The following is a 12,272-nucleotide window of genomic DNA, read 5'->3' on the forward strand; positions in this document are numbered from 1 at the left end:
CGCCCCTCGTGGAAATTAATGGCGCAGACATGCGGTTACATTCACTACACATAGTCCTACTGAAGCTCACATTGTTTTCAGCCTCTGCCGCCTCAATATATGAGTACATGAACACATAAAAATAATCTCTAGAACTGCTCTGAGTAATAGGGTAACTTGTAATCTGTAACCTATTACATTTGCAAAGTAACCTTCCCAACACTGGTTATCAATTTGCAAAAGTGAAAAAAGCACCATAAAATGACCATAAATGTAGTTCATGTGACTCATGCACTGCAAAACAAGTCTTCTGAAGCCATGTAATAGCTTTGTGTGAGGAAAATAAGAATGTTAGTTGTCATTCCCCTCCACTATAACTTTCAAACCTAATTTAAATTCACTTATGACCAGTTACTTTTAAAAGTAATGCATTACAATATTGCGTTACTCAATAAAAATGTAACTAATTGCATTACTTAGGTAATTTTTATGGAATGTAATGAGTTATGTTACTTTTGCATTACTTTTTGTCGTCTGGGCTAGGCTTGCTTATTTCTTTAAAAAACAAAACAAAAAAAAAACTCAAAAGTTATATTTTTGCCAACTGTAAAGGACCGTTCACACCAAAAGTGAAATTAATAAGCCTCAGGCTGGAGGAAATATCTCTGCCTCTACACCTCACTCCCAGTTTCTCTCAACATGGGGACATTAGAGGTGTCAGTGAATAAATGGAAAAACACTTGCATTACTTATTTGAAAAAGTAACTTAGATATTTTGTTGTAAATTTAAAAGTAATGAGTTACTTAGTTACTTGAAAAAAGTTATCTGATTACATAACTTGCATTACTTGTAATCCATTACCCCCAACACTGCTTATGACTGTATTTAATCACACATTCAAATTGCACTAAAAAAGATTTTACAGTTGCAATGAATAGGAACAATATGATTTTTGATTACTGGGAAGTCATATAGACTCGCCATTTGGAAGCAAGCCTTTTGTTTGTCTTTTTGTTGTCTGCGGAAGAAAGTAAGTCATACAGGTTTGATGAAAATGAAGTAATGAAATTTGATGATGTAAATTAAAATTTTGACCAGCTGATATTATGCAGGCAATATCACCTTACAGACTGAAATGTATTCAACACTGTTACTAATGTCTAAGACAATGCATGTGCAGCATAAAATAGGCAGTGTAAGAAGTAACACTGTGTGACATTGTGTTTTTTTTTCTCTGTTCTCTGTCTCCCTCCCTCTTCCTGTCACACTCCTCAGTAAATGGAGTCCCGAACAGCCAAATCACTACCCCCAAATCCACCAAATCCTCAAGTTCCTCCCCGACCAGCCCCCGCAGCATGCACAACTTCAAGGTAAACCCGTTGGCATGGCAACAGGCTTCCACTGTGTTGCTAATCAGTTTACTGGCAAAACATGGCGAGTTTTAGAATAGATTATTTCTTCATCAAGTCAAAAATAAGATCAGGCTTCTGAATGCTGACTCATGGATGACAGCATCATAACGCTCTCACTCCTGATTAAGAGTTTAGTGAAGCTGCCTAAATTATTCCCTCACAACAAATTGAAGCTGCAGTTGTAACGCCCCTAAATTTCTTCAGGTTAGACTGATGACACTTTATAACTTCACTTTTTCCTATACTTTTGGGGGGAAAAAAATGCTGTTCGGGGGGGAAAAAAGATTTTGAATTAGAAGTTTTTTATTTTTTTACTGCTGTCTAAAGTTTTCAAACTTTTGATGATATATACAAGTGTTTACCTTTTTATTCCTGTGTTGTTTGTTAAATGGGAACATGACTGACATATCAGTAATATATATAATTATATAATATTATATATGACGTATATTATATATAAAGTAGATTAAAGTAGATTATATATAAAGTAATATTTTATATTATAGGCCTATATATAATAAATATTTGAAAAATGCAGTGAACATTGTTCCATTAAAGTATTTAGTCAGAATATGTTCTTTTATTTTAAAAGCTTATCAACATATAATAAAAGTACATATTATAAAAAAAGTATAATATTTTATATTTTGTTATATAAGAATATATGTCCACTTTTAATACATTATATAAAACTCTGCAGTGATATTAACAGCAATGATATTTCTTTACGGTACAGTTGCCTTTGTCACTTATTGTTTCAAATTCTGTATTTTGATCAAATCAGTCACAGCGTAAATATTTTAATGCTATTTTTTACTATTGTAACATGTATGTAAAGTACATGTTACTTACAGGCAGGTAGGTGTGCTAAACAATTAAAAATATGTTACTTGCACCTGATTTTCCTTATTAGAGTTTCCACACCATACAACATTAGAGAGTGTTTAGTAGTTGTCTGTATAGTGGTGGTCTAATATCAGTATTGTTTCAACATTATCTTCTAAAGACATAGAAGTCTTCATCAGCACTTGTAACAGAAAATCCGCTCTGATAGGCCTAATCACTCCTATTCTTGGAAGCATTGTGAGTATAGGCATTGAGATCTTGCTGAGATCTGACTGCAGATCTGTAATTAAACCAAAGGTCAAAGTCAAGTATGATCATAGCCTCGAGAACTGCTGGTGTTAATCTGCTTAACTGACCTGTCTATCAGACGGTAAGCTTCTTCTCGTACGGGCGCTATCTTTAAAGCTTCTTGAAAGCACAAGGAGAATTTGAATGACAAGGAGACACTTTCATTCATTTTTAGAGAGGATTTAGTGGTAGATTTAATTGTGAATAGTGAGATATTTGGCACATACTCACTAAGTCAACTTATAGGAAAATCTCAAATGGGATCTCAATTTTCTTTTTCTTTTTTTCTGAGAGATCAATACAATTAAAAGGACATGGCATACAATTAAAGCATGGCATTTTAGAGCATTCAAACATTTGGAATTTAAATGAATAAATATGAATTTATTTGGCCAGTGTTAAGCATATTAATTTAATCTCTTGTATGTCATAAATTGCCTTATTCATTTACATTTTTTGTTTTTCCTAAGGAACTCTAGTATGGTCTCTGAGATAAAAAAAAAAATTTCAATTTTAGTTAAGTGAAAAGTGTATTAAATTATATGAAGTCTAACAAGCTATATAAAACCAATGTCTGCAAATTGAGAAATATGCTATTTTCAGATACTTGTGAATGTCTATTATGAAACAAATGATTTATAGTATTCTACCATTTCTGTGTTTTTTTATACCGGAGGTATGGCTGGATGAGTGGTTTGATGGAAAGTTGCTTGTCAGGCTGGTTCTTTGCACATTGTTCCTGAGATTTCAAGCTAATTTTAGACCAAACGCGCCAACATTGTGGTTACATAAATATCTTCCCACTTGCCTTTAGTTTAGTTGCAACAAGCGGATGGGAGTCCCCCTCCGTCTCTCTGTACAGGTATTATGAAACTCTGCCTTCTGTAGCAGCATTCAAATGAGCTGCAGTTCTTTCTGGGTATTCAAGTTTTTAGTTGGGAATCTTACATAAATGATTGTATGATTGATTCAGTCATTTTAACAGCATAGTATTTGGCCGTATATTTTAACTTACAATCCATTGGAGTATTTGAATCCTTCAAAACAGCTTGTGATACCCAACTGGTACTCGGATACTTAGACAGAGGAATCCTGTGGCCTCTATTAAACCAGCTTTAACCAGGATGCTGCCAGTATTTGTCTCCATTGGCTTACTTAGTCCTCTCTCACATGTCACTGTCACTTCAGTTTAATTCTTATTTGGCTGCTGAATCAAGATAACATGCAGGCTTTTTAACCATACTGATTGCCAGACCATTTTAAATCTTTTAAGACTAGGTCCATTATTTTTTGTGTCAGTCACACGCAGTTTGTCTTCCAGACAGCTCTTTTTGTCTCCTCATCAATCATTTATTTCACTAAGGATGACGCTCAGTGTCAGATGGCAGTGTGTTATTGATAAAAAATATTATGCTTTATTTGAAGGTTTAGTATAATCGCATAGCTGCTACAGTATAACCAGTTCACATTGCTTTTGTTTTTACCAGGGCTGGGCAATATAACAAACATTGATGATTTGTGATGATTTGGTTATAAATATCACAATGCTTTTAGCTCTTTTTTTATTTGGACATTGGCTTGTTTTGCAATCCTTGTAACACGCACCTTGTTGACTGTTAAGACATTTTAATGTCTGTGAACTGTTAATCTTTTATATATGCAGTAAAATACACAGAAACATTTACACTTATAAAAAGTGATATATTATGTTAGTCTTGATGTAATGAAATTAGTGAAATAAGGTAATAATGCATACTTTTCCAAAATGTATTTTACTATTTAATATTTTATCAGGTGAAGATAAAATATTAAAATAGCTTTTAAGCTATTAAAAGCTTTTAATGCTTTTAATAGCATCATGTGTTTACTTGCCAGGAATATGGATTTGTGAATCAGGAAGGTAGTAAATGTGATTTTTTTTAACCAATAATGAATATTCATAGCACATTCAACAAACATGCAGCTTCACCTGTTTCAGGAAAAGCTTGTTTTATGACCTTTTATGAAATTCATCTAAATGACTTAATCAAACTATGATTCAACTAATACTTCAAATCACTCAGAAAATGTTCACTGGAGTTTTATTTTCAGTAAAACTACACAATTGTTCAGAAGTTTGGGGACAGTAAATTGTTTTATGTTTTTGAAAGAAGCCTTGTATATATACAGTGGGTACGGAAAGTATTCAGACCCCCTTAAATTTTTCACTCTTTGTTATATTGCAGCCATTTGCTAAAATCATTTAAGTTAATTTTTTTTCCTCATTAATGTACACACAGAACCCCATATTGACAGAAAAACACAGAATCGTTGACATTTTTGCAGATTTATTAAAAAAGAAAAACTGAAATATCACATGGTCGTAAGTATTCAGACCCTTTGCTCAGTATTTAGTAGAAGCACCTTTCCGTACCCACTGTATATATATATATATTTTTTTTTTTAAATATATATTTTAAAATGTTATTTATTCCTTTGATGACAAAGTAGAATTTTCAGAATCCTTGTGTTAATTCTGCACTGTGTTTCATTTTGAAAAACACCTTGATTTGAGGATACAACCAATTATTCCAGATTGGCTGGTATCAAATGTAAATGTTTATTTGTCATTTAAAAAACCTATATTGATGTATTAATCTAAATAATGTCTATGATGGTTAAGGCTCTGTCTTGAATACTTTTACTTACTACTTAATACACTTACGCTTGGCTACATTTGATGTTTGGTTGATTTAATGGTTCATCTGATTGGGGAAAGAAATCACTCACTTAATACATTTCATATCAACTGCATAAATATCATACTTTTTTTTGTTTTGTTATATCGCCCAGCCCTATCACTGTAGTATGTAAATAAAACATCTGTAGCGCTTTTAAGGAGTTCTAAATGTTTTAGGTCTTGTGACTTATTTTGTCTCTGTTTGCAGATTCCAGCACATCACTCCTCTGCAACCAATGTGAACGGCTCCTTTGAGACTCACCAACAACACAACAACAGTGTGAGCCCTGAAGGTAAACATCCACCCGAAATGAATCAGTCATGCACTCACTCACCTTGGATCTTACTGTGTTTCAAGCCCAGAAGTCCCCAAAGGGCATTTCAGGGGTATGACGAGGTTTGGCGGTGAAAGTGCTGACACATGCCTCTCTGTGCCACATTTGCTCAGGCGCTCTCCCACACTTTCACACACTGTGGTGGCAGTGTATGAGCAAACGTCACTGCTCAGCAGCGCATGAGTCAGAATGACCTTCAGCAATTTTCTGCATAATGCACTAACCAAAGTTAAACTGCTGGATGCGGATGTTGGGGCTAATCTGCTATTTGGGGGTTTTACAAAACATTCTTCTGCCTCTTTGTTTTCACCTTAGTTTTGATCATGTGGTATGAAAATTATATTCTTTCAGTCTGATGTGTTAAATGTTTGTTCCCTTTAGTTAATGGAAACAGGAACCTTGCTGCTTCCACAATTATGGACAAGTACAAAATTGGCAAAGTTATAGGTGATGGGAACTTCGCTGTGGTAAAGGAGTGTGTCGGACGGTAAGAAAATGACTAGTTATGAGATGTTTTTTTTGTCAGAAAAAGATATAATGGGTCTTCGGGGTCAGTAAAATTGGGTTGCAGTTTGTTTGTTCTCCATTCTAAGCTTGTTATTGTCATGATCTCTGATTAAAATGCATAAAGAATACTGTCTACATCTAGATGCAGTTTTCCTGTTTGTATTTTTAGGCTAAAATGTTCAAAGGAAGATCTCTTGTGCTCTCAAAGGACATCCACTTTATAAATTGGTTCCTGAGGCTCCGAATGCACTCAAAACAAACCATCATTAACCTCCTTGAAACAAAGTCTATTGTTCTGTCTCTTTCCATAGATCCACTGGAAAGGAGTTTGCACTGAAGATCATTGATAAAAACAAATGCAGAGGCAAAGTGAGTTGGACTTTACAGACTTTTTGCAACACCAGCCAGCCAATGGAGAGAGTGAACTGAAAAAATACCAGGCATAAATATTCCTTACCAGCCATGAAACTGTGTTTAGCATTGTTTTTATTGGTAATACATATATTTTGTCCTTACAACAATGCAATTATAGCTGTTTATGAGTTTTGAGCACTAGCTGTAAAGTTGGGTTATTGCAATGCCAATTATTTACGCCTCAGTGGTCTGAAATTTTGACTGATTAGATATTTGATGGATTGCCATTTATCCAGCATGCTGCAGTTTTTGCAAGTCATGGAAGAAAAGGCCTACAGATGAGACCCAATTTATTCTAGAGGTGTAAATCCCTTTGTTGGATTGGTAAATTGTCTCCCCAAACTGTTGCAACAAAGTTGTAATGTCATTGTATGCTGCTAAATTTTGAATTATTTTCACTAGAATTACTGGAATAGCAAGACCTGTTATTTAGAAGGGGTGTTCACATACTTTTGGCCATGTACTGTATGAATGATATGTAAACAGCTTACCATATTATATTGGTGGCCAATGTCTCATAATCTAATTTCAGTCTGTGCTTTAACCGAGGAAGTTAGTTTCCTGTTTGCCTGGTTTCCTGCAAAAGCAAACCTCAGGAATTCATGCAGATTTATGCCTCGACAGCTAAAGACAAAAGACTGCTGAGAGTTGCTGTACGGTTGGGAATTTGTTGTGACACATGCTTTGAACACACAGGAGCACCTGATCGAGAGTGAGGTGGCAGTGTTGAGGCGTGTTAAGCATCCTAATATCATCATGCTGATTGAGGAGGTGGATACGCCCACTGAGCTCTATCTAGTCATGGAACTTGTGAAGGTACTGTTTGTTAGTCACCACAGTTTATACATCTCTCAACATTGCACACTTACACGTTGTTCTTACCACACTGCACTAAAGACAACATAAATATTTATGCTATTTTTTTCTTGATAAATAAATCTGGTCTTATTGTGCATGATTCATCAGTGTACACGGACAACAAAGTTTGTTTTCATATTCCTTTATAAAAATATAAAGCTTCTGAAACTTCTAAACGTTAATATTACCGTATATGTAATTCTTAGATTTTTTTATATATAATTTCCTATTTATTTTGTTTTTATTTCAGACACTACCATCTCTAAAAAATAAAAGAAAAACAATTTTTAAAAGTCTTTAATGCTTACCAAAGCTGCATTTAATTGAAAAATACAGTAAAAACAGTAATTTTCTGAAATATTAATACAATTTAAAATAACTTTATTTTAATTTACTTTAAATATATTTTATTTTTTTTTAAATATTTTTCAATATATATTATAATGGAATTTATTCGTTTGATGGCAAAGCTGAATATCTATACACATTTTTTTTTAGGATTCTTGATGAAAATCATTTTTTTGAGAGAAATCTTTTGTAACAAAATAAATGTCTTTTAACTTTTGACCTGTAGTGTATGTATAAATTAAAGCTAATAATATAATATAATATAATATAATATAATATAATATAATATAATATAATATAATATAATATAATATAATATAATATAATATAATATAATATAATATAATATAATATAATATAATATAATATAATATAATATAATATAATATAATATAATATAATATAATATAATATAATATAATATAATATAATATAATATAATATAATATAATATAATATAATATAATATAATATAATATAATATAATATAATATAATATAATATAATCTCAGATGCACCCTACATTATAGGACAGTTAAATGCATTGTAAATTCTGTGTATTGTTGTCAGCTACATTGCACTAAATGACTGCATTCAATATTAAACTCTTGTCCCCATATAAAGGCAGAAACATGTTTGTTACCTCTAGGTTAAAGTGTGTTTTATACAGAATACAGAGATAGAGATTTTTAGTTGTTTGTATTGACATCTGTGTGTTTCAGGGTGGAGATCTGTTTGATGCAATCACCTCCTCAACAAAATACACTGAAAGAGATGCTAGTGTAATGGTATTCAACCTGGCGGCAGCTCTCAAATATCTGCACAGAATGTGTATCGTCCATCGAGACATCAAACCTGAGAATCTGCTGGTACGCACATATACACAGACAAACATATCCTCAAAAGAGACATTAAATATACAGTATACAGGTATATACACATACACACCTTGCACAGAGACAATAAATCTGAAAATACTTTAGTTCACACAACTTTAACACATACACACCAGTACAGAAATACAAAACCTGTGAAGAAAACAACTTTGCATTTTGCACATGGAAAATGACTTAAGGTATGTCAAGAAGGAAAAAATGTAAATCCGGGTGGATAAAAATAATCCTTTTGCCTTTCACTATGTGTGTTGTAGGTGTGTGAGTATCCTAATGGTACAAAGTCCTTAAAGTTGGGTGATTTTGGCTTGGCCACAGTGGTTGAAGGGCCACTGTACACTGTTTGTGGAACACCCACTTATGTTGCCCCAGAAATCATAGCAGAGTCAGGGTAAGAATCACTGATTGTTTTGTAATCTCAGATGCACCCTACATTATAGGACAGTTAAATGCATTGTAAATTCTGTGTATTGTTGTCAGCTACATTGCACTAAATGACTGCATTCAATATTAAACTCTTGTCCCCATATAAAGGCAGAAACATGTTTGTTACCTCTAGGTTAAAGTGTGTTTTATACAGAATACAGAGATAGAGATTTTTAGTTGTTTGTATTGACATCTGTGTGTTTCAGGGTGGAGATCTGTTTGATGCAATCACCTCCTCAACAAAATACACTGAAAGAGATGCTAGTGTAATGGTATTCAACCTGGCGGCAGCTCTCAAATATCTGCACAGAATGTGTATCGTCCATCGAGACATCAAACCTGAGAATCTGCTGGTACGCACATATACACAGACAAACATATCCTCAAAAGAGACATTAAATATACAGTATACAGGTATATACACATACACACCTTGCACAGAGACAATAAATCTGAAAATACTTTAGTTCACACAACTTTAACACATACACACCAGTACAGAAATACAAAACCTGTGAAGAAAACAACTTTGCATTTTGCACATGGAAAATGACTTAAGGTATGTCAAGAAGGAAAAAATGTAAATCCGGGTGGATAAAAATAATCCTTTTGCCTTTCACTATGTGTGTTGTAGGTGTGTGAGTATCCTAATGGTACAAAGTCCTTAAAGTTGGGTGATTTTGGCTTGGCCACAGTGGTTGAAGGGCCACTGTACACTGTTTGTGGAACACCCACTTATGTTGCCCCAGAAATCATAGCAGAGTCAGGGTAAGAATCACTGATTGTTTTGTTTATATATATCATCATTGTTTTTCTAAAGTGATATTGCTATGGAGACCTTTAAAATGCTGGGGGCTGAATGTTAGTAACTGTGTCTTCCTGTCTGGGCATCACCGCAGATACGGGCTAAAAGTGGACATCTGGGCAGCTGGAGTAATCACCTACATCCTCCTATGTGGCTTCCCACCGTTCCGCAGGTACCACTAGATAGTACCTGCTCAGTCCTTCATGTTAATAAACTACAGTGTTTAAAAGCTAATGTTTAGTCTCATGTTGTTCATATTGCTCGTGTTTTGTATTGTACTCAGCAGAAATGTATGTTTTTATTGTCTATGTGCTTGCCATTTGTTTTTGTAGTGAGAATAACCTCCAGGAGGACCTATTTGATCAGATCCTGGCGGGGCGTTTAGATTTCCCATCACCCTTTTGGGACAATATCACGGATTCTGCTAAAGTGAGTACAGACAAACATATCATGACAATATTTAAAGGAGTAAAACACTAAAAGGAACTTAAGGTTTTCTTAAAATATCGAGTTTGCTAGAAATGTACTCACCCACTGGCCATTCAAGATGTAGATGAGTTTGTTTCTTTATCGGAACAGATTTGGAGTAATTTAGCGTGACATCACTTGCTCACCAATGGATCCTCTGCTGTAAATGGGTGCCGTCAGAATGAGCTGATAAAAACATCAGAATAATCTACAAATAATTCACACGATTCCACAGTGAGGCAAAAAGCTGCGTGTTTGTAATAGATCCATAATTGTTTTTATACTCAATGCATCGCTCTCAGCTAAAATGCAAGTCCTCTATTCATGATATTGCTTTCTCCAGTGAAAAAGTAGTCTTATCTGAATCAGAGAAATATGCAAAGATCAAGCACCATTTGCAAGTGAAAATGGTCCAAAGCTATTTCTTACAAACTTGCAGTTTTTTCATTTCACAAGACATTAATCGATGGACTGGAGTGGTGTGGATTACTTGTGGATTCTTGTGATGTTTTTATCAGCCGTTTGAACTCTCATTCCGACGGCACCCATTCACTGCAGAGCATCAGCAACTAATGTAATGCTAAAATTATCCATTCTCCGATTTCTGATGAAGAAACAAACTCATATATATCTTGAATGACATGAGGGTGAAATTTTCAAATTTTCAAATTGTCATTTTTGGCTGAGCTATTCCTTTAGCATGCTTTAAAACACACTGTCTCACCCTCACTTATTTATCTCGACATCCTTCATTCTTTATGCTATTCTCAATTCTGACTGCACCCTACTCGGTTTCATCCTACTCACATCATTATATCATCTCATTCACATCCTCTCCCTCTCACATTCACCCCATCCAGCTTTAGAACTGTTTTGTATGCTGGGTTTCTAACATCTTTCTCTGCAACGAATGACAGAATTTTTGCTGTGTATGCAAATGTGGACAAGCACACCTTTTTTTTAGATCGTGTTAATGGTCTTTTTAAATGGAAACCAGGCCAGTATCTCCTTTGTCTGGTATTAATTAAGCCCCATGTGTCATAATTACTATCAAAATTCAAATTCAAATTTTGAAAAGGAAAAAATATTCTCTTTGGGCCAAACATAATCCAGAAACATTTGATCATTAGGATTGGGACTAAATGTCTCACTTAGACTAATGCCTTACAAACTAAAGGCCCTTTTCTGAAACTTACCGTAATTCCTTAACTTTAAGCACAAAGACCTGTTGTACCTTTTCTGTTTTTATGCTAAAAATTAGGGCTGGGTTTTGATACAAATTTCACGATTCGATTCGATTCTCATTCACAAACTTGCGATTCGATTCGATTAACAATTCGATTCGATTCGATTCAATATCAATTATTTTGGATATATATCAGGTACAGTACGTGCCAAATTTTCTCAAGGAAACAAAAATCTCTCAACTAATGCTGTAAAATATACACGAGAGTCAGTTGGTACTACATTATTATAATACTGAAGGTTAAAATGGACTGATTTGTTAAAATTACACTTAATGAAGTTTTTAAAATAATAAAGTTACAATTACATAATAATAGTTCTACATCAATTCGTTTTTTTTATATATAAACATAAAGGTGGCTGTCATAAAAACTTGATGGATTTATTCAAACATAAATTAAACATTGAAGAACAGTCAAATGTATAATGAATATGTTATATGGTGCATATATTTAGCAAAATGCACCTCTACAGTTTATTTTTCTATCTGACTAATGAGTTTATGGTCACCGAATATGTTTTTCTGAGGTAAATGTGACGTTACATGACACATTGTTTACAAGACGTTATATTGACGTCTTTGCGCGGCTGAAACACTGATTGAGTGATTACATGAGACAGGATACGGATTGTAAAGCTGTACTCTTTATTTTAACTTGCCTTCGGATGTTTAGTCATGTTTATTTTGTGCTGAAGCTGGTATTAATGTGGAGGAGATGATCAGTTCA

General features: G+C 33.9%; 1 protein-coding gene across 6 annotated transcripts in view; it reads left to right on the forward strand.

Annotated features, from left to right (window-relative positions):
- The window catches only part of LOC107670743 (serine/threonine-protein kinase DCLK2-like), a 62,476-nt gene that overhangs the window by 39,336 nt on the left and 10,868 nt on the right, over nt 1–12,272 (forward strand). For 4 of the 6 annotated variants that reach the window (XR_001632118.1, XM_016463506.1, XM_016463471.1 and 1 more), the window contains exons 6-15: nt 1,256–1,350; nt 3,341–3,388; nt 5,454–5,538; nt 5,962–6,067; nt 6,399–6,456; nt 7,198–7,317; nt 8,430–8,576; nt 8,858–8,991; nt 9,926–10,003; nt 10,164–10,260. Coding sequence is in view for 5 of the 6 variants with exons in the window: in XM_016463506.1 (XP_016318992.1) it covers nt 1,256–1,350; nt 3,341–3,388; nt 5,454–5,538; nt 5,962–6,067; nt 6,399–6,456; nt 7,198–7,317; nt 8,430–8,576; nt 8,858–8,991; nt 9,926–10,003; nt 10,164–10,260 (968 nt within the window). In the remaining variant the exon portion in view is untranslated. The remainder of the gene's footprint in view (nt 1–1,255; nt 1,351–3,340; nt 3,389–5,453; nt 5,539–5,961; nt 6,068–6,398; nt 6,457–7,197; nt 7,318–8,429; nt 8,577–8,857; nt 8,992–9,925; nt 10,004–10,163; nt 10,261–12,272) is intronic. The other 2 variants (XM_016463488.1, XM_016463496.1) reach the window with 1 other exon arrangement.

The sequence above is a fragment of the Sinocyclocheilus anshuiensis genome, unplaced genomic scaffold, assembly GCF_001515605.1.
Source record: "Sinocyclocheilus anshuiensis isolate Anshui unplaced genomic scaffold, SAMN03320099.WGS_v1.1 scaffold145, whole genome shotgun sequence".
Classification (NCBI taxonomy): domain Eukaryota; kingdom Metazoa; phylum Chordata; class Actinopteri; order Cypriniformes; family Cyprinidae; genus Sinocyclocheilus; species Sinocyclocheilus anshuiensis.